Source organism: Primulina eburnea, unplaced genomic scaffold (assembly GCF_022965805.1).
Source record: "Primulina eburnea isolate SZY01 unplaced genomic scaffold, ASM2296580v1 ctg636_ERROPOS244172, whole genome shotgun sequence".
Taxonomy (NCBI): Eukaryota; Viridiplantae; Streptophyta; class Magnoliopsida; order Lamiales; family Gesneriaceae; genus Primulina; species Primulina eburnea.
In genome coordinates this window covers 113,194-139,907 of record NW_027331420.1, presented here as the reverse complement: position 1 = coordinate 139,907, position 26,714 = coordinate 113,194, and the positions used below count along the sequence as shown (strand labels likewise).

At 35.3% G+C, this 26,714-nt stretch overlaps 5 protein-coding genes across 10 annotated transcripts; 1 reads left to right on the top strand and 4 right to left on the bottom strand.

Moving 5' to 3' along the window:
* The first annotated feature begins 2,169 nt into the window (after positions 1-2,169).
* On the top strand, positions 2,170-6,179 carry LOC140821596 (shaggy-related protein kinase epsilon-like). Of its 3 annotated transcripts, none has more exons than XM_073182125.1 (13): positions 2,170-2,393; positions 2,651-2,829; positions 2,923-3,015; positions 3,708-3,767; positions 3,968-4,240; positions 4,616-4,687; positions 4,762-4,818; positions 4,932-5,072; positions 5,175-5,225; positions 5,333-5,428; positions 5,513-5,596; positions 5,708-5,810; positions 5,895-6,179. In XM_073182125.1, the coding sequence occupies exons 2-13, from the start codon at positions 2,719-2,721 to the stop codon at positions 5,978-5,980; spliced, it is 1,227 nt and encodes a 408-aa protein (XP_073038226.1). In that variant the 5' UTR covers positions 2,170-2,393; positions 2,651-2,718; the 3' UTR covers positions 5,981-6,179. The 3 variants fall into 3 exon arrangements, with proteins under 3 accessions (XP_073038226.1, XP_073038224.1, XP_073038227.1); XM_073182123.1 differs by having other exon boundaries at positions 2,171-2,393; positions 2,642-2,829; XM_073182126.1 differs by having other exon boundaries at positions 2,172-2,393; positions 2,642-2,820.
* Positions 6,180-6,756: 577 nt separating this feature from the next.
* Positions 6,757-9,362, bottom strand: LOC140821588 (phosphoenolpyruvate/phosphate translocator 2, chloroplastic-like). Its single transcript, XM_073182113.1, has 8 exons — positions 8,768-9,362; positions 8,455-8,577; positions 8,194-8,346; positions 7,866-7,951; positions 7,696-7,780; positions 7,492-7,611; positions 7,294-7,371; positions 6,757-7,206 (listed from the first exon to the last, which is right to left on the bottom strand). Exons 1-8 carry the CDS (start codon positions 9,122-9,124, stop codon positions 7,120-7,122), a joined length of 1,089 nt encoding a protein of 362 aa, XP_073038214.1. The 5' UTR covers positions 9,125-9,362; the 3' UTR covers positions 6,757-7,119.
* Positions 9,363-10,467: 1,105 nt separating this feature from the next.
* On the bottom strand, positions 10,468-12,202 carry LOC140821613 (uncharacterized). The gene is made up of 3 exons (XM_073182148.1): positions 11,332-12,202; positions 10,829-11,073; positions 10,468-10,708 (listed from the first exon to the last, which is right to left on the bottom strand). The coding sequence occupies exons 1-3, from the start codon at positions 11,778-11,780 to the stop codon at positions 10,476-10,478; spliced, it is 927 nt and encodes a 308-aa protein (XP_073038249.1). The 5' UTR covers positions 11,781-12,202; the 3' UTR covers positions 10,468-10,475.
* A 449-nt stretch (positions 12,203-12,651) lies between these two features.
* LOC140821594 (altered inheritance of mitochondria protein 32-like) lies at positions 12,652-16,192 on the bottom strand. The gene is made up of 5 exons (XM_073182121.1): positions 15,830-16,192; positions 15,389-15,474; positions 14,743-15,048; positions 14,521-14,604; positions 12,652-13,277 (listed from the first exon to the last, which is right to left on the bottom strand). The coding sequence occupies exons 1-5, from the start codon at positions 16,082-16,084 to the stop codon at positions 12,950-12,952; spliced, it is 1,059 nt and encodes a 352-aa protein (XP_073038222.1). The 5' UTR covers positions 16,085-16,192; the 3' UTR covers positions 12,652-12,949.
* A 1,783-nt stretch (positions 16,193-17,975) lies between these two features.
* LOC140821582 (ABC transporter B family member 26, chloroplastic-like) lies at positions 17,976-25,987 on the bottom strand. Of its 4 annotated transcripts, XR_012115789.1 has the most exons (19): positions 25,373-25,987; positions 24,949-25,076; positions 24,821-24,863; positions 23,981-24,025; positions 23,743-23,865; positions 23,560-23,663; positions 23,080-23,134; positions 22,926-22,996; positions 22,702-22,804; positions 22,401-22,611; positions 21,874-21,947; positions 21,560-21,616; positions 21,411-21,485; positions 21,203-21,277; positions 20,852-21,135; positions 20,686-20,747; positions 20,565-20,625; positions 19,335-19,485; positions 17,976-18,194 (listed from the first exon to the last, which is right to left on the bottom strand). XR_012115789.1 is itself a non-coding variant. In XM_073182100.1 (18 exons), exons 1-18 carry the CDS (start codon positions 25,826-25,828, stop codon positions 19,372-19,374), a joined length of 2,139 nt encoding a protein of 712 aa, XP_073038201.1. In that variant the 5' UTR covers positions 25,829-25,987; the 3' UTR covers positions 19,177-19,371. The 4 variants fall into 4 exon arrangements, 3 of the variants coding, with proteins under 3 accessions (XP_073038201.1, XP_073038202.1, XP_073038203.1); XM_073182100.1 differs by lacking the exon at positions 17,976-18,194 and having other exon boundaries at positions 19,177-19,485; positions 20,854-21,135; XM_073182101.1 differs by lacking the exon at positions 17,976-18,194 and having other exon boundaries at positions 19,177-19,485; positions 20,854-21,135; positions 24,949-25,024; positions 25,373-25,514.
* Positions 25,988-26,714: the final 727 nt, after the last annotated feature.

Below are 26,714 nucleotides of genomic sequence, written 5' to 3'. Positions count from 1 at the left end.
TATATATAATATTATAATATTCTTGAGTAAGGGAAAAAAATTACCTGGACCACAACGTTAGGTTTACATTTATACCCATTAAAAATTATGGGTTGAAGTAGAAATGTATACCCCGATGGCACAACCATCACCCCTCCACTAGCTTTGCATGTTGCTGCCCATGCAGCAAGAAAAGCCTAAAAGTGAAAAATAATAACATTTATAACATTAAAAAAAATTGTAAAAGTGACCATATACACGTGGGAGATTGCATTTTGGTTACATGTAAACTTCCATTTTAATTTTAATCATATATTTTTCGATTTTTGACAAATTTAATTATTTTTCATCAAAAATATTAATTTGTAAATACATATATCAATGCCACATAAAAGTTACAATGATGACCATGTCGGAAAATAACTACAATTGCCAAAAAAATGATGATTGTTGATTAAAACTGAAATTTGACAACATAGACGACTAAAATTAAAAAGTGAAAACAGTACCTCGGTGTCATACGAGGATCCATCGCCACGAGCACCATAGTCCAATACATTAAAAACGTTGTCGTTATGCCTTCGAAAGGTATCATTTCGTCTGTTCGCTGTTAAAAATTGTGTTATTTGGCTAAAACGATTGGTTTCTCCAGCATAACAAAGTGCATGGTCTACTGAAACAAAATACGAGACGACACAAAGCGAGACGCTTAGATATATGTGGATGTATTTCTCCATGTTATAATTTTTCTCGTCCTATTCAATGCTATTTATATATAATTGGGAGATAAGATAATTAAAGGAAAATTATTATATAAAATCTATGCATTGGATATTGCTGATCAGTGCTAGATATTTGAATCGTGGTTTATTATTCGAAAGTTTCTATAATTTTGTAATTTAATGTGTCGGAGGTGGAGATAATTTTCGACTATATAATCCCATGCATGGTTAATCTTTTCAACTCGATATAAAATATTCTTTTGTAAAAACCAATCAAAATAAAATATTAGAGACATGTTTATTATGGCTTTTTTCCCTTTTACCTTGACATTTTATGAGTGAGATTTTTTTTCTGAAATAGTTTTATATATATACTTAAAATCGAGGAACTGATTTTTAATGAAATTTACAATAATTTATAGTCAAAATAGAAGCATACTATTATTGGCTAATTGACATAACTTATTTTGAATCAATACTATATTATAAAGATTTTGACAAAAATACTTGGTCATACCGAAATTTCTTTCCCAGATTATCCGTTTCCCATTATTTGAAATTGCCGATATATTTTTGTATATTTATCTAAACTTTGAATTTTTTAAATAATCATATAATGCATAAATTAAAATTGTTAAAAATTTATTTTTTTGTGATGTATCATTTAATTTTTTGGTAATTTTAGTTTTTTTTCCATTTGTAGTGTCACTACATACGTAAGCATCATGTTGAATGTTGATGTCAGCTCGGCACCACACCAGCGTCTCGTTGGAAAAAATCGAAATTGAAAAAAGCATAAATAACAGGCTAATACTAAAATTTGCAAATTAGAGGCTGAAATCGCAAATATTCAAATTCATAAGATCAAAATTACACTTTTTCATATTATATGAGAATGGTGTAAGTAAACATTTCTTGACATACTTTTGAATTTGGGAGACTATAGTTGGGAGCTAATAAATTCTATAAGAATATTTTGATCTATTAAAATAAAATCTTAAAAATAAATAATTGTGAACAAAACTTTTTTTCAAACACTTATAAATTTATTTTGAGATATATATTATTTTTAAAAAATTATAAACTAAGCATCCTTTTATAAAATAAGCTGATGCAATTAATATAAAATCTCCTTCAAATAAATTAAAACAATACTCCAAAATCAATAGCAAATTTTTTTTAGCGTTACATTCATTATTTTTTACCAGATTACAATCCATCACAAATTATTCAATCATATAACCTTCGGAGCAACGGGCACGATTGAATGGCAACACAAATGCTTATTGGGCCTTTTATTTACAAGGCTAAAGTAAACAGGCCTCACAAAAGGCCCATATTCATTAGATCTCACCCATCTTCCAGCCATGACCCAACACGTATCGGCCCAGCGCAACTTTTCGGACTCGGAAATTCCCCGTCAACCGGATTTGGTAGAAAGAAGCATTTGGGTTCCGCCAGAATACTTTTCTTATTACCAAACTGATGGATTTACTTGGAATGAGAAAAAGACATTCTTCCTCGGTCAAAGCATTTGGGAGAAAGCTCTTTCCAACTTTGAAGCTCCGTTTTACCCAGTTTCTTCTCTGAAATTTTCTAGGGTTTCTTCTGTTCTTAGCATCAGCTGTGCGTTGGATTCACCTTTCAAGGTTGGGAGTTGGCGAGATTAATGTGGCTGCTTTGTTGATACAGGTGGGTCATTTGTTTGTATAAAAGTTTTGCAATGCTGCGTCGTTTTTTCCCCCTAGTATTTTTAGGTTTTTCTGCATGAAATTGAGCTGTGTTTCGTTCTTGGATTCGCTTCGGGAGATTTTATGTTTGTTTTCTTCATCATAGTGTATTATTTTTTCGGTGATTTTAGTAGATCAGCGCTGAAGTATTGATATGTGATTGCTGTTTCTGAGTTGCTTGATATATTCTTCTTTCCTCTTTTTTTCCAGGTCGTTAAGGTTTTGGAAGCTGAAGGCTATTTCTTGTTTAGCTCAAGCTAAGATTTTTCATCACCACGTTGTGGAGTATGGAGGCAGGTGGTGATGTTTGTGAAAAGCCGAAGGGTGATGCGATGCTTGTTGATAAACTTCCGGAGGAAATCAGTGACATGAAAATCAAGGATGAAAAGGTGGAAAAGGTTTTTGAGGGGAACTTTAATTCTAATTTTCTGTGGAAATGTTTTTATCTGATGGTATAAAACTTTGTATTTTTTTCTTGATTATGGTTGCAGGAAATGGAAGCGACGGTGGTGGATGGAAATGGGACCGAAACAGGACACATAATTGTGACAACTATCGGTGGTAAAAATGGCCAGCCCAAGCAGGTAGAATATATTGAGCAATGGCTTCTTCCATGATTTATTAGCTTCTGCATGGACCAAAATTTCGAGATAATTAGATATACCATCATGAATTTCGAGATAATTAAATAGATAGAACATTATATCAATGTGTGGTCGCAACTTTTCTTTTTGGAATATTGCCGCTGAATTTATCTTTTATTAACACGCATTCATGTAGTGTATTTGTAACACATTGAAACTGAGATGATTCTGAAAATTACACTGGTTCGACTTCTAAATTTCTTTAATTTCACTGTTCTTCAATGTGAAATTGTTGTTGAACCTAGTTGTGGCACTGAAAAACTATTGCTTTGCTGTTCCATGCACATTGAAACTGAGATGATTCTGAAAATTACACTGGTTCAACTTCTAAATTTCTTTAATTTAACTGTTCTTCAATGTGAGATTGTTGTTGAACCTAGTTGTGGCATTGAAAAACTATTGCTTTGTTGTTCCATTCATTGAATCTTTCAGCTTTCGTCGAACTTATCCATGAGGATTCCTTTGATTTTTTTTTTTAAAAGAAAACTGATTGTTGAAATGCTTAGTTATAATTCATCATTTTTTATATTTTTTCCTTTTGAAAATGAATCTAATTTTCCTGTCAGTCATTATTATCTTGTTTCGAGCTATCTTAGAATAAATGGTTCACTACATCTATTTTGTTTGATCAGACTGTAAGTTACATGGCGGAGCGAGTTGTGGGACAAGGATCGTTTGGGATTGTATTTCAGGTGATTTTTATCAATTTCACGATTCATATTATATATAATAGTCACTGGCGTGGTGAAGGGATTGAATTTCTATAATTTTTTGAGGTAGGGGAAAAAAGAAAGTAATTATACATGCTGTGTAAGACTCGTTATCTCTCTTTTAAAGTTGTCATATCCGCAAAACAGAATAAAGTTTTGTAAATGTGCTTTTGTCATCGCAGGCAAAGCATTTAGAAACTGGTGAAATCGTCGCTATCAAAAAGGTTTTGCAGGATAAAAGATACAAAAATCGTGAATTGCAAACGATGCGCCTTCTGGATCACCCCAATGTTATTTCACTTAAACACTGCTTCTTTTCAACCACCGACAAGGATGATCTTTACCTCAATTTAGTTCTTGAATATGTGCCTGAGACACTGTACCGAGTGGCTAGACATTACAACAAAGCGAACCAGCGAATGCCTATGATCTATGTCAAACTCTATACATATCAGGTCAGGAAGCTTGGATAGGCTTTGATTTTTAAAATTTGGCAAACTTCTCAAGTGGTTACTTTGCGATGGTATTTTAATTTGGTGGCATGTGTGGACATTTTTTCACGCATTTTGTTATTTGATCCCAATGTTGGAATTTTTTATTTAACTTATATTAGCATTGGCTTTGATTTATGTTGCTACTGATCATGCAAATACTGCATCCAACACCTCAGATTCTTTTGAGAGGTATATGTGGATTAATGAGGTTTATTCTTCAAAGAAAAATCCACATGTCGAGCAGTTAGTAAATTGAATCTATTATGATGGATCTTGTGAATCATTCTGCTGCTGCATCGCAGGTGACTTATTCTACTCTGTTTTTTGGGTGCACAGATTTTTAGAGCTTTGTCATATATACATGGGATAGGGGTCTGCCACAGAGACATCAAACCTCAAAACCTTTTGGTATGCTCTTGTAAACAAAAATCGTGTGTCATTGTGGTGCAGCGGTGATGATCTATTAAATCTGTTTTCTGCAGGTCAATCCCCATACCCATCAGCTGAAACTTTGTGATTTCGGAAGTGCAAAAGTTTTGGTACGTTTATATAATCTCCTTCTTGATAGGCTGCTCTAACTGGCTGGTCAAATACTGGTCTACAGCAATAAACTGATTTCATGCTCTAAAACTTTTTATGGCTTATATGACAGGTGAAAGGCGAGCCAAATATTTCTTATATATGTTCTCGATACTATCGTGCTCCTGAACTGATATTTGGTGCCACTGAGTACTCTAGTGCTATTGATATCTGGTCTGTGGGTTGTGTTCTTGCTGAACTACTTCTTGGACAGGTTCTTATAAAGTTTCAGATCTTTGTTATCTATGGCACGATATACCATTTTGAAGATATTGGCTGAGGCTCCTGTATTTTGACCGAGTGTTCTATAATGCAGCCCATCTTTCCCGGTGAGAGTGGAGTTGATCAGCTTGTTGAAATTATCAAGGTAAAAGAGTGCCTGTAATCTTGGTATAAATAAATTGATATTGTATCTCTTCATCCTCCGAAGATCATAAATTGGATGGATAGCTGATTTTATTATTTATTATGAAGGTACTTGGAACTCCGACCCGTGAGGAAATAAAATGCATGAATCCAAATTACACTGAGTTCAAATTCCCCCAAATCAAAGCTCATCCATGGCACAAGGTTAGAATCTGTCTCCAGGCTAATATGTCCATTTATTGTTGTAACTTCTGTCTATAGTTTTTATTTAGTTTTTGTTGCCTTCAGATTTTCCACAAACGGATGCCTCCTGAAGCTGTTGATCTCGTGTCAAGACTTCTTCAATACTCTCCAAACTTAAGGTGCACTGCCGTAAGTATCTCTGACTTCCCGATGCATCATTTCTTTGCTTTTTCTCATCTTTCCTTTTTGATACACGAAATGCTTTTTAAACCCTTGGGTATATATTACTTGTTTTTGAAGTTGGAAGCTTGTATCCACCCTTTTTTCAATGAACTCCATGAACCCAATACGCGTCTTCCCAATGGTCGTCCGTTACCTCCTCTCTTCAACTTCAAACCCCAAGGTTAATTCTTTGAAACCTTTCCACCTTTGTTTCTTAACGTTTCTACCCACTTCATATTTTGACCCTAGTTATCTTTATTGACAGAGTTGAAAGGAGCATCTCCAGAACAACTTTCCAAACTGATACCTGAGCATGCTCGGAAGCAGTATCCGTTCTTCCTCGGTGCCTGAACTTCCCTAAAGATGCTGATGTATACTTAGAGCTAATTTGTGCTTCGTGTTGTTATTCTAATCTAATCTGAAACCTTGATTATGCTGACTTGTAGTGCGTAACTGCAGCTGAATGCTGAACTCATTTTGTTTCCCTCTTGTAACGCTTGTTCTATAGGCTAATTGATTGGCCAATCGAATGAATGACTTGTTTTCTTCATTCTTTTTGCTAATAGTTCCTATTGTGTCAAAGCTTTGCCTCCAGTATGGAATTAAATTAATTGCATAATTTGCTTTATGCAAAATCTGTATCCATTGCACGAGTGTCATAGAGTCGTTTTGCATAAAATAGTAGTTTTTATGTTTGTGGAGACGATCTCTAGTGGGTTTTCTCTACCATTTTCTCACCTGATTTTTAAATCTGTGTTCGTTACATTTAACGTTATTATTATAATACTTAATCTATATGCATTATATAGTCTATTTTATATGTATATTTACTAACGACGCACAGATTATTGTAATAAGAAAATGATATAGATGCGCTAGCATGAAGTGGCAGCTTATAATTGCAACTTGTGTGGAATTATCGAGTTTCGTAGTTCCAAAAATGGATGAAAACTTCGAAGATTGGTGTAAATGATCGATCTATCGTTGACAACACTTGGCTTTATATTTTGAAAGATCTGAAAAAATCGATCGGTTGCCGGATGTTTATTTTGGGTTTTCCTATTTGATTCTAAAAGCCGAAATTTCAAGAACTATCTAAAACATTTTTTTCGATCCAGAGATACAACTTGAACAAAATAGTTATTAAATACAGCAAGTTCCGAAACTGCCGATTCTCTCAGTCGATCCTAACAATGTCCAAACTTCTTTTCTTGTTTTCCCTATCTTGTTGGAAGTATCCATGAATCATCCAAATGTTGAGTTTCAATTTGACCCCAAAATTCAAGCTCGAAGTCCCTTCATCCTCTAAGAAGTCCAAATCTTAATAATTATCACTTCATTTTGCCTTTCTACACCAATGTATGTAATAGTGCAAGTCATTAATCTTTTGGTTTGATTCTCTTTGCTCTTGAATACAAGTAAACTGCAGCCAGAGCTAGGCCAGTCCCCAATGCATTAATCGGCGAAACGGGCGTTCGGAAAAAGATTACCTAAGACACAATCACCACTAATCTCTTCACACAGTTTCCGACTGCATGAGAAACCGGTGATACCATTTCTAATATCATGTAAGAAACCTGACCACAAAATAAATTTTGTCACCAATAACATGCAGAAGATAATTAAGATTTACGGGCCAATATTTAGTTTTATTTGAGATTCACCTGTTGGTACGTGTGGAAGCAGAAGCCTGATAAAAGAAACCTTATACACAAATCTTTAACATTCAAACCTTGACTTTTCTGTATAAATAAAGATGATTAAGCAAAATAAAATAAATATAAGAAAGAAAGAATTGATTTCAATTTAAAACATCGATTTTTTCAGATACACATATGTGTGCAAATGCGTGTGGTACTTACAGCATATTGAATGTATGAAGGACTAAACTTGTCACCTTCCAGGAGTATTGCAGCAGATGCCAGAAGTAAAAATGACATGGTGGTTATAATAGAGAAAAGATTAATGTTATCCAGAGTTCCCTATCAAAATCAACAACGAAGATTCGGAAACTTCTTCGCCAAAGAATATGGGAGCAAAAGTTGTGATAATATAATGGAACTTACCTCCATTTTAACCATTAGTTTTTTACTGAAGACATTCCGTGTTTGGTTCGTAAGATTAGAAGCCATTGCGCTGTTAAAACCTATCCTGTTAACATGTGATCATCATCATCAGGCTACAATTGTATGTTGAAAAATAATAGCCTGATCCATAGTTTTTATAAGATTCATACCTGTTGAAAGAGGCCTCAGTGAATGATGCTAAAGTCACGCCACCAACAACAGGAACAAGAGAAGCAATAACCCATTTAGAGGGACTCTGTGTGATCAAAATGAAAGTCAAATAACTTTAAATGATAAGATGATAAACTGCTGGTTCTTAAGGAATCATCTATGAGGCACGACAATGTGATTTTCAGGAAGCAATTGCTCTTCTTGACACATTAATAAAAGCCCTTCTACCGGAAAGTTACTTGCCAAATGTATCCCTCGTCGTTTCGGATTACAATCCACACACAAGGGAGATCTGATGGTCCGGATGACATAAATTGGTGCGTTTACCTCTCCAAGAAACAGGGCAGCAAGTAGCACTGTGAAGAAAGGTTCCATTGCTTTGATCGTGTGTGTGAAGGAGACAGCGACTGTCCCGATACTTATATTTGTCAAAAGATTTCCTGCTGTGTGTCCAAGAGCCAGTAGAAATATTGGTCCAAGCTAGACAAATGATGTTCATAATAAGCATGAAGGCTTAGAAAACAAAAGAATAAACAGCAGCCATCTGTGACGCAACTAAAACTTAAAATCAAGTTACAGAATATGTACCTGAGACCGTCTTAGTTTTGGTGTTGGATGGAGTTTTAATGCCCACATCAGAAATATGAGCACTGTTCCGCAACCAAACTGAAATGCTGTTACTGTCACAGGGAATGGATAAACCTTCAAAACCTATGATTCAAGAATCTAGTATCATTATTATAGTTGGGTAAAAGTCCTAACTTCATACATAGATTAACAATCAAAATCCCAAAATCATTTATGTTTATTTGGCCAAAACTAACCCTTTCACTGCAAGAAACAGCAGAAGAAGAAATTAGTAACCCAGAAACAGAGAAAAAACACAGAAAAGAAAAGGGACCTGTTTGTTGTAGATGTTGAAATATATGTTTAATAGATACCACATTGCAAACATGCATCCAAGCTGCAATGTTTGTAACTTTTCATCGGTACTCGTCTCCTCATTCATGCCTTCTGCTGCTGATCTGACTTTAAACTCGTACAACCTTTGGCTAGCCAATTTACATGCATTACTACAATTGTTCGGAAGTGAACTTGAAGAGAAAGAGAGACCAATGGCATGAGACAAATGGTGTGTCGATTTCAGAAAGCTTGGGTGAAAAATTGCTCCGAATCTGCAGTTGAATCTTTGAAATGGTTGGCTGAAAGATTTGATGGATGGTTTAGAAGGGGAGAGAGCCAAAGCATAGCTCCCCATTTCTTGAATTCTGCGTTAGACAAATCAAAGGTGCTGAATTTGTAAAGGTTTTGGCACCTTGTCTCCAAAGCCAAGAAAATGTCTGTTTTTGTTGTTAAGAAAATGTAAAGTCACGTATGGTTTGGAATCAATGATCCCTGATTGTCATTACGCAACGTGCAAACCTTTTGGCCAAATGATCTAGACATGAAGGGTTGTCTTAAGTATGCAAAAATGACACATAAAATAAACACAATTTTTTTATTAAACGGTCTAATGATTCAATTTCGTGACACATATTTTTTATTTGCTATTTGGATCATTCATGAAAAATATTACTTATTATATAATGAGTATGGTTGACCAGTGTTGTCATTTTCGTAATCTAATTCTTCTCATTTCCGACTTTAATGGTGGTGGTTTTTCTTATATATTTTCATTAGATCGAAAACCAAGAACTTAGGTCAGGTGAAATCAACCGTATTGCAGAAACAACTCGAATCAAGAATCAAAGATTGTGACACGAGCAGATTTGCTTTTGGTAGTTCTGTTAACTCATGTAAACAACTAAATTTTGGCTGATGCGCTTATAACTCATCTAGCACACCAAGATTTCAAGCTTCTGTGTAGGTTTCTCGAACCTCTCAACTAAAAAACAGATTTAAAAAAATTGAAAGAGCGACTGTTTAATATGAGATAATAGATGGATGACAGTGTTCAACTATATATTTAAAATGTATGGTCGAAGGGACTTCAACTCTGGAGATATTGTGTTTCAGATTTATTTGAAAAAGAAAAAGGATTAAGAGAGAAAAAATAATATTAACCACAAAAGGAAGCACAGCAGAGCTCATCTGAAATTCAAGTTACCACCCATCCAATATGTGGACCTAGACAACACTATTGTGCGATTTTCAGCTTTCTCTTGGATTCAAAACAATATGGTCCCATTGTACGGGTCAAATAAGCTTGCAAGATTGTGACCTGTTAGTATAATTTCTGAGCCATTATTCAGGGCCCCAGGCAAGAAACCATAACCACTTCACTTGGTCCCTGTTCAACATTTCAAATTTGAGAAATTATAGAACTGAAGTTCAAAAATCTAGCTGCATGTAATGTACATTTGAAACTGGCTGGATATGTTAGTTTGCCTATTAGTGTGGGAAGCTAACAATTTTTCGGCAATTCAAGATAAAAATTCTCCATTAGATAAAGTGAATGGCTTAAATCTCAAGCAAATGCCAATTACTAAGCGCGTCTTACAGACAGACCACATTTCCCTCCATAATCTTCTACAAAACTAAACTTGGAAAAAAGCAAGAAGAATACGCAGAATCCCAAGTAATGCCAAAAAATCGGATATGAGAAAACTTCACATCGTGCACTTGAGTCTGGCAAATGTCAAATAACCCGTATGACCTCTTGTCTCACCACTTCGTTTTGCCACGATAGAGCGAGGCGAAGAATTCTCCACCCCATTCGCTCCGCGCTGCCTCTTCTTGCAACTATTCCTTGCTGATAAACCTTCTTCATCATCCTCCCAGCTCCTCAAGGAAGCTTCTCGAACTTCATACGTGTGGAGAAGCACTTCAAATGTTCTTATATCTGAAAAACAAAACCAAGCATAGGTGCTAATATAACATATAAACATAGCATGGCAAATAACCTATTACATGAAAATAATCACTGGATACTCCATCAGAATCAAACTCCCAAAAAGCTTACCAGTGAAGTCCACTCTGAGAGTCTCACTGGATCTTTGTACTTGTTCAATGCAAGGAGAGAAGGAGCACAAAACCCCATCTTGCTTCAGCATTTTTGCAGCTGAAGGTATGGCCAACCATGGTTGAGGCAGGTCGAGAAAAATGGAGTCTGCTTGCCCAGAATATTCATCGGGGAAACCCTCACCCTGTATATCTCTCACACTTACGCATACCAGACTACTCAACCCATTACTTTCAAAATCGTCCCTGCAGAGAGGAATATGAAGATTTTGCTAAAATACAGATAGACACACCTTCACTCCACTATTCAAGAGTTATCCATCAAGTGTGTTCAATATGCAAGGTCCCTTTGTTATTAACAAACTCTATCACCATGATTACATGCCTAGGTTCAGTTAACACTCATCAACAAATGAAAAAATATATATAAATTCACTAACTCTGCCTCCTAGACAAGATCCATCTACCTATGATAACATAAAAACCTTGGATTTGACACCTTACCTAGCCGAGGCTGCTCTCTGTTCATGAAAATCAAATGTATAAACACGTCCATTCGGCGCAACTGCACGAGCCAGCGACGTGGTTAATGATCCACTTCCAGTTCCCGACTCAAGCACCACACAACCCGGAACAATCTCCAAGTACATCACCACGAAACTAATATCAGCAATGTACAAAATTTGAGTTCTATGGCTTAAAACTAGGGTCCATAACTCTGGAGTAGGAGATAACAAGTGCACAAATCCACCCTTGTTGCTTAGCACCTTAGATCCAAAGTGTTTTCCAATCCAATCTGAATGCTTAAACATACCAAATCGGTTCTGCAAAACGCCGTTTTCCAAAACCTTTACGGCCTTCATGCTATCGTGTCTCTCATATACTATAACCAAATCTCCATAGGTTATGCAACGGTTCTTGGATAACTTATCAGTGGGATCAAGTGCCAACATTCTTCGAGGTAGATAACCGGAAAGTATATGGAATCAAAATGTAGGGCAAATTACCTTACGAGAAAATCCCATCTTTCCTAAGATTTACAAATGACCAAAACTAGATCCTTTATATTATACCTAGGTTCCACCGACTTCTATAGCTGAAATTTCAGTTCAAACCTCACAAAAGTTACAATAAACTAGCAATACGATATCCAAACGCAAAATGTTCAACTCTTTCAAATTCCCAAGCAATTCCACGCATTTCTGATCGAACTTAAAGCACAAATCGAGTTTTACCTCGAATTCTATGGCATGGAAATGGTTATCTTCTCCGGGTGTGTTTCTTTTTCGGGTTCAGAAGCTTGGTGGTGGCGAGGGCTTTTCATTTCCCAAGGGGAGACAAGCCACAGTGAGGTAAGGGCTGTCAATTCAAATTTTACAGGGAAAATTGTATCTTTATTTTATTTTAGGTATTCTTTCGACATCACTATTTATTAATAAAAATTATTAAAATTGTTGCCGTAGATTCAAAATACTATAATTGTCTTAACTAATATGAAAAAAGTAAATATATCATACCAAATTCGCTCTTCCCAAATTTTTAAAAACAATTTAGAACATGTTTACATATATTTTAAAGAGAATTTAGTTTAGTAAGAGATGAAGGCGGCTCTGAGACGTAACCGATAACAAAGGGAGTTTGATTGGCTTTGGTCCATTCGATGTATTCGTTCGAAAGAGAAAATTGATCCAAATTAAAATATCAGTTCCTATTTTGCATCGTTGTTTAAAATATTTTATGAAAATTGTGTCAATCATGTTTATTTATAATATTCATCTATATTTAAGTAGATCCAAAGAAGATACATTAGCCGCATAGAACACTACAAAGTACCAATTGCTCGGAGATGAGAACAATCATGTCTTCCACTAAAACACATTATTATGTCCGAACTCACTTACGGATTGGCACGACATATTCAACTGTTTTTCACACTAGTAGTGGGAACACCACCTATGAACGGGTGAAGTACTATATTGATACAAACCTGTGACCACGCTGTGTATAACACCTAACTCGCTTATTCAAAAGATTATTTATTGATTGACTTGGCATCACTCCACAAAATCGAGGATATAAAACTCCCAGCTGTAAACAGTACATTATGATTTGAAACGATGCTTCACCTAGCTCTTTTGTAAAAAGCATAAGCCAATGCAATAGTACCTATTGCACCAGCTATAGCAACTGTTGTGAGAACAGGGCGATGCTCCAATTTACTTGTCCAGCAAGACAATCCTCCCTTGTTCTTATCCTGTTTCTGTTCAGTGTTCTCATCTCTACAGCAAGAGAATCCATTAGCACCTTGGCAACAACTTGCAGATCTTTGTGCCTTCTCTTCAATGGCATTCTCTTGAGGCTGGATTACATTGTTCGCCACAGTTGTCCCATTAGCTAGCTTCGGTTCATCAACCTTTTCTGTTTCTTTAACCTTACCGCCCATTTGGCCCCTACAGTTTGACAGCGGTAAATTTGTTAATTGCATAATTCAGTGTAGACAATTATTAGTTCCCTTCGCAATTGCAACACAATTTCTACTACTTGTGCATGGGTTTATATAATTATCAGAATCAAAGCAAAATACTCTTTCGCAGTCTAGGAACAGTAAAAGTTTCCAAGCTAGTTAAGAAATCTAAATGCAAGTAAACAGTGCGTTTATCAATTTGTAGGCTATTTGGGATTTCATTTGGGTTTTAATAAGATGAATCACGAGCAAAATTCAGCAGATGTTTCATCATCAGTATGATGGACCGAAAGCAAACAATGTGTAGTTGAACTGGTCAAAAAGGGGACATCAATAATGACCTGCTTCAGTTACCAGTTTTTCAATGACAGTTAAGTTCTAACCATGATTAAAGTCATAATTAATGGAAGCACAGCATTTACTAATGCCTAAGCGCAAAGTATCGCACTAGTCTAATTAAAATGAAGCACCCTAAGGGATAACATGATTGAATTCTAAATATATGAAGAAATTTTTGTCATATAACACCAAATATGTTCCAGAAAAATATGGACTGACAATAAAACAAATATTCATTCGTCTATAAACCGAAATGAGTAACTATGTTGAATTTCACCTTTAGTTTAATTTATTATCTCTACTTTAAGATGCACCCAAGAAGCGCGTTCAGTCTTTAAAGCTCGTCAAGGTTTGGGATTCACATTTAAAGCGCATGCTTTGTTTAGAAGGCTGATCATCGATTCTAGCCGCATCTCGTGGATTTTAAATTATCAAGCACCATTATTTAAATCATACGTGTGTATCATACAGATTGTCAGCAAACACAGATATAAACAACTGCATTAGCAAATTGTGTTTGTGGAAATTCATTTGCCAGTACAAGTGAGTGGTTGTGAACCAAATTAAAGCCTTCTGACAACATAAAAAACAGGAAGGTATCTTTCTAGTTTTAATTACCAAAACAAGATTAAAAATGTCGTATCAAAGGCCAAAAATTTACAATCAACGTATTAAAAGATGACTTTGAACAAAGAGGAAATTTATTAGAGAGCTTCAGTAGCCACTGAAGAATGACTTCACCACATGCTACACAAGTGACACACATTACACAAATTTAAAGTTAACGCAGATAGTTAGACAGACCAAGCATCAATACAAACAGTGGAAAATATAAAAGCCTCTGTGCGTGTGAATTGGTAGACAGACATAATTAGGTGGTATAAAGATACCTCCATATGCGGTCAATAACTTCTCCCTTCACAATTTGCCGATCAAGCAATTCAGCAACATCATTAGGGGTGACATAGCCGTACCTTCATAAAACAATGTGAGAAAATTTATATGATGTAAAGATACGTGCAACAGATACAAGATTTTCAAATATGCATCCAGAACATGTCCCGCGCAAATACTCAAGGACAATAAAAAACAAAGAGTGAAATATATCTCACCAGTTACCAACAATTTTTCCTTCCGGATCTGCACTAAAAATTATCACATTGCCTGCATATTTGTGACCACCTACATGTGAGCAAGCAGTAACAAAAACCTGGTTCTTCAAATTCCTGAATTCAATCTCCTCTTTGAACTTCTCAATCAGAACTGGACCACAAACACCACATCTTCGGTCTCGGTTGTTATGAGCACAGACAAACACATAAGAACCAGTTAACTCATCCGGGATCCCAGATACCCAAGGATTGCCATTAACAACCACATCATTGACAAAGCTATCCACGTCTGAGTCTTTCAAGCCCCTTCAATAAACGAAAAGATTATATCAGTGCCCATAACAAATTAACATTATGACAGTTGAGCAAGCCAACTTTAAAAATAATAAGTTATATCATCCTGATCTAATACGGAATAAATAATGATTATAGTAAGAAAAAATTTCCCAAATAAATGACATGAAGCAAAAGGAAAATCGTAATTCGAGCCACCGACTTTACTTATTAAACCATAGAAATTGGAGAATCCAAATATACGCGATCAAAACACATGGAACACTAAATGCATGTATAAATATGTTCCTAGCCCATTGCATCAACTGCCTACTTCAATAACAGAATGGAGGAAAACCATGGAAACAGTTACCTGTATATGGTCATGTCAGGAAAAATCACAACATCTCCTTCCGATAACTTCACATCATCGCCTCCCTCACATATAGTCAACCGAGTCTACAAAACCAAGTTACATTCAGTAAAATCCAAACGTACCACAAACATATCAGGAACAAAGAATAATCGATCGTGTCCAAATGGATGATACTATGAAAGCCAGTTAACTTAAGTACGCCTTTTGTTTTCATTTCACACATCCATCGAATAGCAAAACCGAGATCCAACTGTGGAATCCAGTGTAAATGGATTCCGCATTCGATTTCACTCTCATTCCTTGAAAAGCTAATCCGAGATCCAACATCAAACGACGCATAAATGATTATATTCATATTAACACACCTAGTGAGTAATTTCCAACAACTGGTATCAGAAAACATATTAACTCAGACGTATTCAATATTATTTAACATACCTGAACTTGGAAGTCCTTTTTCCTAGCTCTGAGAGCGGAAGCAAGCAGCGTTGGTAGAGGATCGGATTCAGAATTTTCTATGTGAGAAGGCCACGACTCGTGAGACTTGTAGCAGAGGAACAAATGACGTTCGTATGGGTTAACCGTCCCGGCAAGGTTGCCCTGGTACATCTCCGCGCGCTCGAAGCCGTAATCGGTGTTCTCCTCCTCGGCGGAGGCGACGGTGGTCGAAAAACTGGCCGATTCTCCTGCCATAAGAGCTGACGGTCAGGAAGAAAATGCGGTGGTTACGTGTGAGAATTGGTCGACTCAAAGAAATGTATTTGGGGGAGTGGAGAAAATGAAAATACATATGATTGGGAGGAATAACGCAGGCGCATTTTCTAGGTAGGTGTGTAAATTATAATAATTTAAATCTTTGATTTTTTTAAGTTAATCATAAAATAAATAAATAAAATCTGACAAACAAAATCCAATGTATGACCACGTACAGAGTTATCTCATTCGACGAGTTTCATTGATATATCCCTTTTGCGTGATAAATTTTTTAATTCATATTTCTTAGATTTTTAAAAATGTATTTATTTGTATATAAGTTCTATTTTATATTAGTTTTAATATTATATAAAATAATGTTATGTTTACTTGACTTGACTTTTATAATAAGAGGATAAAATAGTAATCTTTTCATTCAAATTCGAGGTATATGATGTACTTGACCATGTTACTTATTATTATATTTATGTCGCAATGATGTCCAACAAATCATCTCATCAGAATTATAACCTCAAATTTATCTCGAATTCAAAATTATATATATATATATATATATATATATATATATATATATATATATATATAAACAAAAAGATGGAACGAAAGAAAATGCATTAAATCAATCAACATCTTGGCTCTGTTTGGTACGTATGATAAGATAAGTAGATGATTAATAATTAGAGTGATTAAAAATAATAAAATTGTACTATTTACAAACTCGAACAATATTTATTCACAAAACTAATTAAATATGGCATTTGGACAACTGATATACCGGGAAAAAAAACTTGCAAAATTTATGGATTGTTTTATCTTTATAAATTTCAAATTATTATTTTCAACAAAATAAATTCATTTAAATCTAAAAAAGAACATATGCAATATAATAATTGAGATACAATTATTGATTGTATTGGATGGCATCGACTTAACCGCATTCACTATGCGTCTTACTCTCAGTTAACCGGATCGGAGAGATACTCGTTGCGATGCGTAATCATTTTTTAAGTATTTATGCATCGTAAATTGCTATTTTTTTTTTATTAGGAATATAGTTTAACTTAGGAATATTAGGCAAAACTAGATTTTAAAAATTCACAGAAAAAGAAGTTTAACAAAATTTCGATGTTCCTTCTTAACACTCTTTTTTTGTCAAAAAATTTAAGTGGATGATACAAACAAATTTAAGTAAAATTATAAATACCTTACATTTTACAGAATTGTATTTATCAAGGTATTAAATGTAAAATAAATACATACAAACCTAAGGGTGTGTATGTAATGTTAAAAATAATCAGATGTATTTGTTAGTTTTTACAAATTTCGAGAGAGATATATATAATATTTAAATATAATATTTTAAAATATATGTATTTGGATTTTTTTGTTGATACGAAGACAAACATCAGAGAAGATATATATAATTAACCTAATTTTTTATTATTATTATTTAAAAATACCCAAATTAGTAACAGAGAAACTCCAAAGGTGAACTGACTCCAGAAGAGAAGACAATTATATGTACAGACATAGAACAGCAGAAAGATCTGGCCCTGGCCCTGGCCCATTTTTCCAACTTTTAACAATTCCCGAATGATTATCATAATTGGACAAAAGAAATCCTCCATGTGGAATAATGAGAAAAAACTTGTAATATTTTTTTCCCAAAAACGGGACCTATTCTGTCATCAATCAACTAAACATGGTTAATAATTATGATACACAGACTGCAGCTTCATATCATCAGCATGTTTAGTGGCCTTTAGTCGTACCATAATGAATTCTTTAATTTCTTGGGGAAGCTGTTAAATATCAGGTAATGTTGAAATTACAGTAATTGTATAAAAAAAAAACTACTTTTACCATAGAACTCCAGTAAGGTACCAAAGTTTTGCGAGGATCCAAAAAAAATACATTTGTTGGTAACATCATTGCCGGACAATCTGGAGAGAGAAATTTCAAACAGAGATAACTACGACGTTTGTCGTATACTTCCGCTTTTCCTAGTCTGCGTGGGATTTAATTATTCTTTCTCTTCAGCCTCCATTATTGAATTGGGTTCATGTCCATCACCACCGGGGAAGTAGCTCTATATATAATTTTTTACCCTAAGCATTACCACTGGCACTGACATGGTATAAAAATACACAGGGAATGATAGAAGAGAGGCTAAAAGCCTAAAACTAAACAAGGCTTTAGAAATACTTTCCAGTAGATCTACTGGAAAGTATTTCGACAAACTTTCTGCGGTTGAGATGGCTTCTTCTTAGAAGAGTAGATTTAATACGAGGGCTGTATTTCTGGCCGCTCGTTTGGAAGTTCAAACTTAACTACTTTTATACAACTTCAAATAAACTTCGTCCTCGTCTGATCTCAATCATAAAGTTAGCATTTAGATTCGAATATATTGAGTCGATACTTTAGAATATGCATGTGTTATAAAGTTCTGAAGACACCCTTTTCTTTCCAAACGTTGTATGTACGAAGAAGATTGAAAATGTGTGTGAACAGATTACAGCAACTTCTGGAGGGACAACGCACGTGGTATCAACCAAAACATCTGAATATGCTGCAACTGTTCTTTGACAACAATCTAGGATTATTTTATAAATAAAGACACGTAGTCACAAGATTAAGTAAAAAAATTGCAAATTTAACGTGACTTAACAAAGAATGGATGTGGAAAACGAGAAAAAAATAGAAAGAGGTGGAGACAAAAGAAATGTGGCAGCCAAGAAGTGATGTAATTGAAGAGCACAAGCGTAGCAGCAAGAATGGTGGACAGGGTAATGATGGCAAGAATGATACCAAGGATGATGTTAAAGTTAAAGGGCTTCCACATCAACAAGTTCCACAGCCGGGCGATTTCGACACCACCCAGCTCGAGTTACTATGAGAAAAAGATTCTCACCCTTTCGCCTACAGTAATTTAAAACCACTAAATATGTGGGAATTCTTTTCTTTTCCATGATGTAAGTGGTACCAGTCTCAGCCCGTATATTTTAAGCGGTTATGAAATATTTTATTGCCATTTATATAATAGTAGCATGAATATATAAATTCGTGTGAAATTAATGAAAGGATGGTAAGTAACATAGTGAGACGGGAAAGTTGTAATACATAGATTAATGGAGTTCTTTTCACTTGATTTCTATTTCCAAGCTACTGGGAATCATTATATGTGCATGAACTTGAGAGTGATTGATTGTATAGAGAATTCTAGACCTACCTTAATTTGCAGAAGTCCACTGGAGCAGCGATCGTATTCAGTCGGCGAGGCCATTTTCTCGATGATGGAGAAAAGATAGGGAATCTGCATGTGATTTGAATAATCTTGCATATTCTCCATTTCTATGCATGAGCTCTCTGTGATTGCCAACCTGCGTGAATGAATAGTTCAAATCATCAGCTCTAAAGATTTGAGTCAGACGACTCAAAGATTTTTTTTAATTCGTTTTGTGGAGTCATATAGTTGAGGATATGCATCTTACTTTAAAAAAACGAATACAACGTTTCCTATAATATCTTTTATTCTGTACTGAAAGAATTTTTTTTAAAAAAAGTATCATATTTAGTTCATCAAAATATTGTTTAAACTTTATCCACTTAATCCTGAAATTCTAGGCGGCTGTCCCGCAATTATGGAAAACCTGCCTTGGAGGACAAGTGCATCACAATTTTATTTTACGAATTCTGTAAATCAAGAAGCATGATTCTATATATTCAAGACAATTAAAGACATCCACAATGGTGGATATAATACATGCCACGTCATCCAAATATTTTCTCCATCTAAATATTCACCACAGCACGCCATTGATTTGTGTGTCAGAGCAATACCCGGTTACAAATTTGTAATCGAGTATTGCAATTTTTTTTATTTCTTCAAGCCAGCGTGAGTTTCACGCTGTCTTGAGATACGTGCGTGCATTGCATTCGCGCGTTAAAACATATAGTGGACAATTAAATGGATTCCGGGATCGACCAAGATTGGGTCGACGAAACATTGATCGACAAAAAACATTGGTCGACCAATTGTTGCAATTGGTCGACCAACCAATTGTTTTAATTTTATTAATATTTATTTTATTCAATAAAAATATAATATTAAATAATAGATGAAAGTAATTAAAGTGGTTAAATGATTATATTTAAATGAAAATAAAATATTAACTAAAGTGATAGTGGGACTCATAAATATTTGATTGGTGGGATATTTGATTGTGAAATATGAGATATTTGAATAGAGAAATATTTGATTGATGATGTAGATTATGGGGTCCACAAATATTCGATGGAAATATTTTTCTTATTGTGGATGGCCTAATAGAGTATGAAAATTTATCCGCCAAGAAAAATAAATTTTCAAAATCATACAATTTCTAAATAAAGGATCTTCTGTTTGGCTCAGGATTCATATTTATTGAATGATTGAATAGATTAAGCATCTTAGTCTTACCTCAACAATTTGTCCGTTTTCCATAACCAGGATTCTATCAGCTGCTTTGATAGTAGACAACCTGTGGAAGCGGGGTCAGAATTGCTTATAAACGTAAAGGGACATAGTGAAAAAAACTAACCTGTGTGAGATTATAAGGATGGTCCTCTTTTTCGAATCATTTTTGAAAGTATGAAGAACTTCCTGTAGAGTGCACATATAATTATGGATGTACAACAATTTTAACATACTATAACTTTGACGACGATGGGTTCCCTTTAAGATAGAATTTGAAGCAAAAATCTTACACCTTGACGTAACTTTCACTCTCAGCATCGAGAGAACTGGTGGCTTCATCAAGTACCAATATCTCCGGATCTCTGAGGATGGCCCGTGCTATTGCGATGCGCTGCTTTTGCCCTCCACTCAGTAAAGTATCGTCAATTATGGTATCATAACCATTGGGAAGACCAGAGATGAAATCGTGTGCATGTACTTTCTTTGCAGCAGACTCTATCTCTTCTCTTGTGATGCTTCTAAAGCAGCCATAGCTTATGTTCGACTTGACATCACTACGGAAAATGTGGGGCCCCTGATCATGAAGAACTTTCAGCTATCAACTTAGTGCAGCAAGGATTCAAATATTTTGCAAGTCTAACCTGCCCAACAAATCCAATCTTTTCTCTCAGCCACCTGATGTCCATCTCTTTGATAGGAATGCAGTTTATGTGAATCTGGATATCAGGGAACACAGGTAGCGGTAAAAATCTCATGTTCAGCTCTGATAAAAGGGATCGTGCCATCCAAGTCGTCTGCTATGCATGAAGGACAAGGTAATTAAGAGGTAAAATGTCACGTTCCGCTTACCTCACCACTGATTGGCTCATAGAGACGAAGCATAAGTTTGATCAATGTGCTTTTCCCGCTACCACTGGCACCAACCTTTCCCAAAATAAAGCTTGAATTGGAATTTGAATTCTCAGAAAAACCAACTAAGCAAGATGTCATTTTCTTACAATTGCAACTACTTCATTAGATTGTATAGTGATATTCACACTTTTCAAAATAGGAACCTGTCCATATCAAAGACCGGTAACGCATTAGTTCTGCTAAATATGGGTAACAATCAAGAACACTGAAACCATACAAATTAGATTGAAGTATAAAGTAAATGTAGCATAAAACTAGTGAGATACAAACACCAGAAAACAGTTCAGAAACATTCTGAAATATACAATCTCTAAGATGTAACGATCCAAAGAAGACTTTTGGCATTGCAAAAGGATATTAAAGCAGGAGAGTTATATAAGTCTCTGCATATTGAAGGTACCGTGTTTCTTGAAGGATAGTGAAAAGACACATTAGCAAACTCAATGCATCCTGTCAGCTCTTGAAATTTTGCTCCTGCCAAAGAATAAACAGCAAAATCAGGGATTAAGTAGCAACAAATAATCAGTTAAATGGAATTCAATGTAGATACAACCAAACTGCTATAACTAAACGATCATTCTTGCTGTCTCAACTCAGAGGTACGTGAACCTGTTCATTGAATAGAAAAGATGGAACCTGAAGTGTACATGTCCCCCACAAACGTACATAGATAGCTCTCCCTAATATTGGAATAGTGTTATCTTAAAATTTGAAGAACTGAAGATCTGACATCGTGAAACTGATTGTGCATCATTAAAATTTGAAGGATTGAAGAGTTGAGGGTCAATAGAACAATCCGAAGGAATCTTTTAATAATCAGCCTAGTTTATGAAAGCATGCCAAACTAAGGAATACGCAGACATGAAAAAGCACCGATCATGAGAACTTTACATGACAAAAAAAAAGGTTAAAAAAAAAGTAACCAACCTTTTGATAAGAATTGACTACCAGGGGAACAATGCATCAACTGTAAAACTTTTTCACAGGCACCAACTGACTGAAGCAATGATGACATGTTGTCTTGTATCCTCCAGGCAGCATAAATCAACCACTCGCAATATAAGACATACTTTGTCAGTTGCTCAGCAGAGACACGACGGGAGAAAATAGACATTCCTCCTAAAATAACTGCAAAAACCTAAAATGTAGTTTCAGATTGTTATGTATATATACCAGATTTCTATTCCAATGTGCAGACTTTTGTTGTCATTCTCAGTTAGAGTCAAACCTGGGTCATTCTATACAAGATGATGAAGCTCATGTTCCAGAGTCCATAAGCAACACTTTCTCGCATATCCACAGACACCAGCCGGTCAAGCCATTGTGCGAACCTAAAAAGCTAAATTTATTACGCAAATAAGTCTACGCCCAACTTACAGCATGCACATTGCTATTATAATATTCAGGAAAACCATACAAATGAAGCACATGATTTGAATAACAATGTAAGACCTTTGGCACTCTTCTGTTTCTGTTCCATACGCCCGGATTATTCTGATAGAAGACAGTGATTCTTGTGCAACCTGATTTTTATGGGAGAAGAAATTTTGAAAAAGTACAATGTAGATAAGAGATGTATTGAAATATTAGTTATTATCTGATGTACTTCGTTGGCAGAAGAGGTAAAATCTTGAGCAAGCTTTGCTGCTTTTTTCTGGTACCTGTCAACAAAAAACAAAAGAGAATTTTTCTGTTCTCCGAAATGCTACAAGTGGGAAACAAACGAGGTGCTAGTTCAACTTAATATGTGCCAGAATTAGGAGAATAATACAGTCCATTGTCGATAATCAAAATCAAATAACAAACTTTAACCTCAAAATATCTTAGACTACTACAAATACAGTCAGTCATTTACAAATTGTCAAAGCAAAGCACTGTATGAGGAAAATTTGTGTGAAAAGCCACTAAGAAGATCCAGTTTTTACGGAAATACGCCGAAGTTTTTACCAAGACTTTTTATCATCTAGGCAGTCAAGGGTCACATGAAATGTTCTTAGATATTGTTAACTACAAAATCATACAAATGAAATAGCAGGGAATCATAAGCTATGAAATTGAGAATGCAAAGAAGTATATCAACACTTACTGGCCATAAATAACAAAAATCGCAGATAAAGTAAAGCATATGATCAGTGATGACAATGCTAGGGGCCACGACAAAATCATTAAGTTGACAAAAGCACCTGAACCCTGAAAATTATAAGTCAATAGAGAATATCAAAATTAGAGAAGTGATCAGTAATTTAGAATGAGCTAGATTAATGTTGACCTGAAGAATATTTCTCAGGATCAAATGTATATCATTTCCAAGTGTACGGGATAATCGTTGACAATCTGCACTAATCCTGCTAGTCAGATCTCCAACTGTTTCAGAGTCAAAAAAGGACATGTCCTACATCAAATGTAAAGAAATTCTGATGAATTACACAATATGTAGAAACTAATAAAGAGCACATGCCGAATCAAGTTTCTAACTCAATTGTACATAATCTAAATAAATTACAAACCTGAAGAAGAAGAGAGCTAAATAAAGTTTCCCTCATGCGCTTAACCTGCAGGACTTCAGCCCAGTTAATATCACAGTTCTACATCTGATGAAACGAAAAAGCCACAATAATATATGCTTCAGTCTACTATCAAAATAAAAGACAGTAGTCCTTTTGAGCATCTAAATGATTACTTGAACTAGATATGACACATAAAAGACAGTAGTCCTTTTGTTACGGAGCCTCAATTCTGGCATTTAATCAAGTACGTTTGTGAGAACAGATAAAAATGACTTTCGGAATTGAGAATAGTAATATAATATGGCAATTCTACTTGCTTAAAATTATTAGCACATGCAACTAAATACTCTGGTATTATTGCATTGTTTATATTCTGGTTCTGAGATGGAACACAAATCATGCAGCCCATAAACTAGATTTTTTAACAATTTTACCTTTGCTCTTAGTAAACATCGAGAAAAGGGTATACTCTAACCCTCCTCTTAAATTAGATGAGTTAGCGGGTCCTTAAGGTTGCATTCTAAGTTGTCAATGTAATCAATGGATTGAAAGCTTCTCTTAGTTCACATAAGCATTTACTTTTCGATGACATATGGTTTCGAAGTGCATTGAATAACAGTTATTCAAGAGGGCATACAGTTGATAGACAGGTCTTTTATACATAGCACCCGAACAAAATGTGAGTTAAAGTTAGTTTCAAGTATTCTCATCCAAGAAAGATGGGAATTCTATGATTTCAAAAGCATAGAATCCTCGAGCTGAAAGTCTCCGATACTCTAAATGTTAATTGTTGCAATACCAAAAGGTAAATACTTAAAACAAAAGCTAGGTTAGACGCACCAAAATCATAGTAGCAATAGCAAAACATCCACTTCGCAAGCCACTGCAGTCCAAAAACAGCTGAACACTGATCATGTTTGTTAAAAGAATACAATGAAAATTATTAAAATAAAATCATCTAAAGTGACCTGCATATCCCTGACGTTAGACACAACAAAACCAGAAGCTGAGACTTCCGGTAGAACATCAAGGTTTCACCATTTACTGCAGAAAAAACAGTGTCGGTGATTATCCCGGGAATTGTAATCTCCGAAAGCTGCAGAAGATGATAGTTCAACACATGACATCAGGGACTTTTATAATACACCTATACAAATCTAAATCAGACAAGAAAGATACTCTATAAATAAATGTAAACGATCGCATTAGCTATGTGAAATAGTTTATACGGAGTCGAGTTCGCAAAACAAATACTAAAAAAACTTTAATGAATGAGCTAATAAGTTGTGAGAACATAAATACACAAGATCATTGCCCGATCAAATATGTACAGTCGCGCCAAATAATGACAAAAACAGAGGCAAAGAACTCTATGGAACTGATCACACGAACCGCTGCAATGGTTAGGGCGCCAAATGATGTGTACAGGAGCCCTTTCTCATCATTTATCAACGCCCACATTTGATTCAGAGCACTCAAGACAGTCATCGGCTTCTCCGCAATCGATGAGCTACCAACTTCGCGCTCGTTATCAGGCAATCTCCACCAACTTCCACCGGGAAAAAATCCCCGAGTAAACTCCACCCATCTCTTCAAAACGTGAATAATTTCATCTCTATCGCCGTGGCAATGCTCCCGACCTCGCTTAAATGCATTTGAAACTGAATATCTCCCAGGAATTTTGACCGAATCGCTGTTAAATAGAGTGATAACTGTGCGACTTAGCTCTGGGATACGTCCAGAGTCGGGGGGTTGGAATTTGGTTGTGGGGACAGTAGCTGGAAACGATTTGTTTCTGTGATATTTGAACGGGACTCGAAAATGGAGCGTGGACGAAAGATTGGCCATCGCAGAAGCAACAAACGTCGCATAGATAGTCAAGAAACCAGCCTAGAGTCCGCTGCCGTCCACCCGCGACTAAGGCTCCGATTTGAGCTCAGGTCAAGTTCTTGCCAATCCACTCTATTCGTTAAAATGATGATAATGTAATCTGTCTCGCTAATCCAGCCCAATCATAATTGGAATGAAATGTAGATTCCGAGGCCCATTATAGCCCAATCAATGATAGATTACTAAATCTCTACAAACTTTTATGGCGAAAAAAAAAATAAAAGATATTTGCATAATTAGTTAATATAAAGTTAAGAGTTGGTATCATGTGAGACCGTCTCACGGATACTAATCTGTGAGACGGGTCAACCCTATCCATATTCACAATAAAAATTAGAGTGGGTCTTATGTGAGACCGTCTCACGGATCATAATCTATGAGACGGGTCAACCCTACCCATATTCACAACAAAAAATAATACTCTTAGAATAAAAAGTAATACTTTTTCATGGGTGACCCAAATAAGAGATCTGTCTCACAAATACGACCCGTGAGACCGTCTCACACAAGTTTTTGTCTAAAAATTAATACTCTAAGCATAAAAAATTGTAGTTTTTCATTGATAACCCAAATAAGATATCTGTCTCACAAATTCGACCCGTGAGACCATCTCACACAAGTTTTTGCCTAAAGTTAAATATAAAATATTAATATTAATTTGTCGAAATCTCGTTGGCTATGACAAGGGCAACTTGATATTTTTTATTGGATGTCGTTCAATTGTTATAATATATTTGATTTGATAACTTCAATAATAATTGGTGATATTCATATAACTAATTGATGGACGACTCCCTTGAAGGATGTTAGGCATTACATGTAGTTGTAACCGGTACTGATCAGG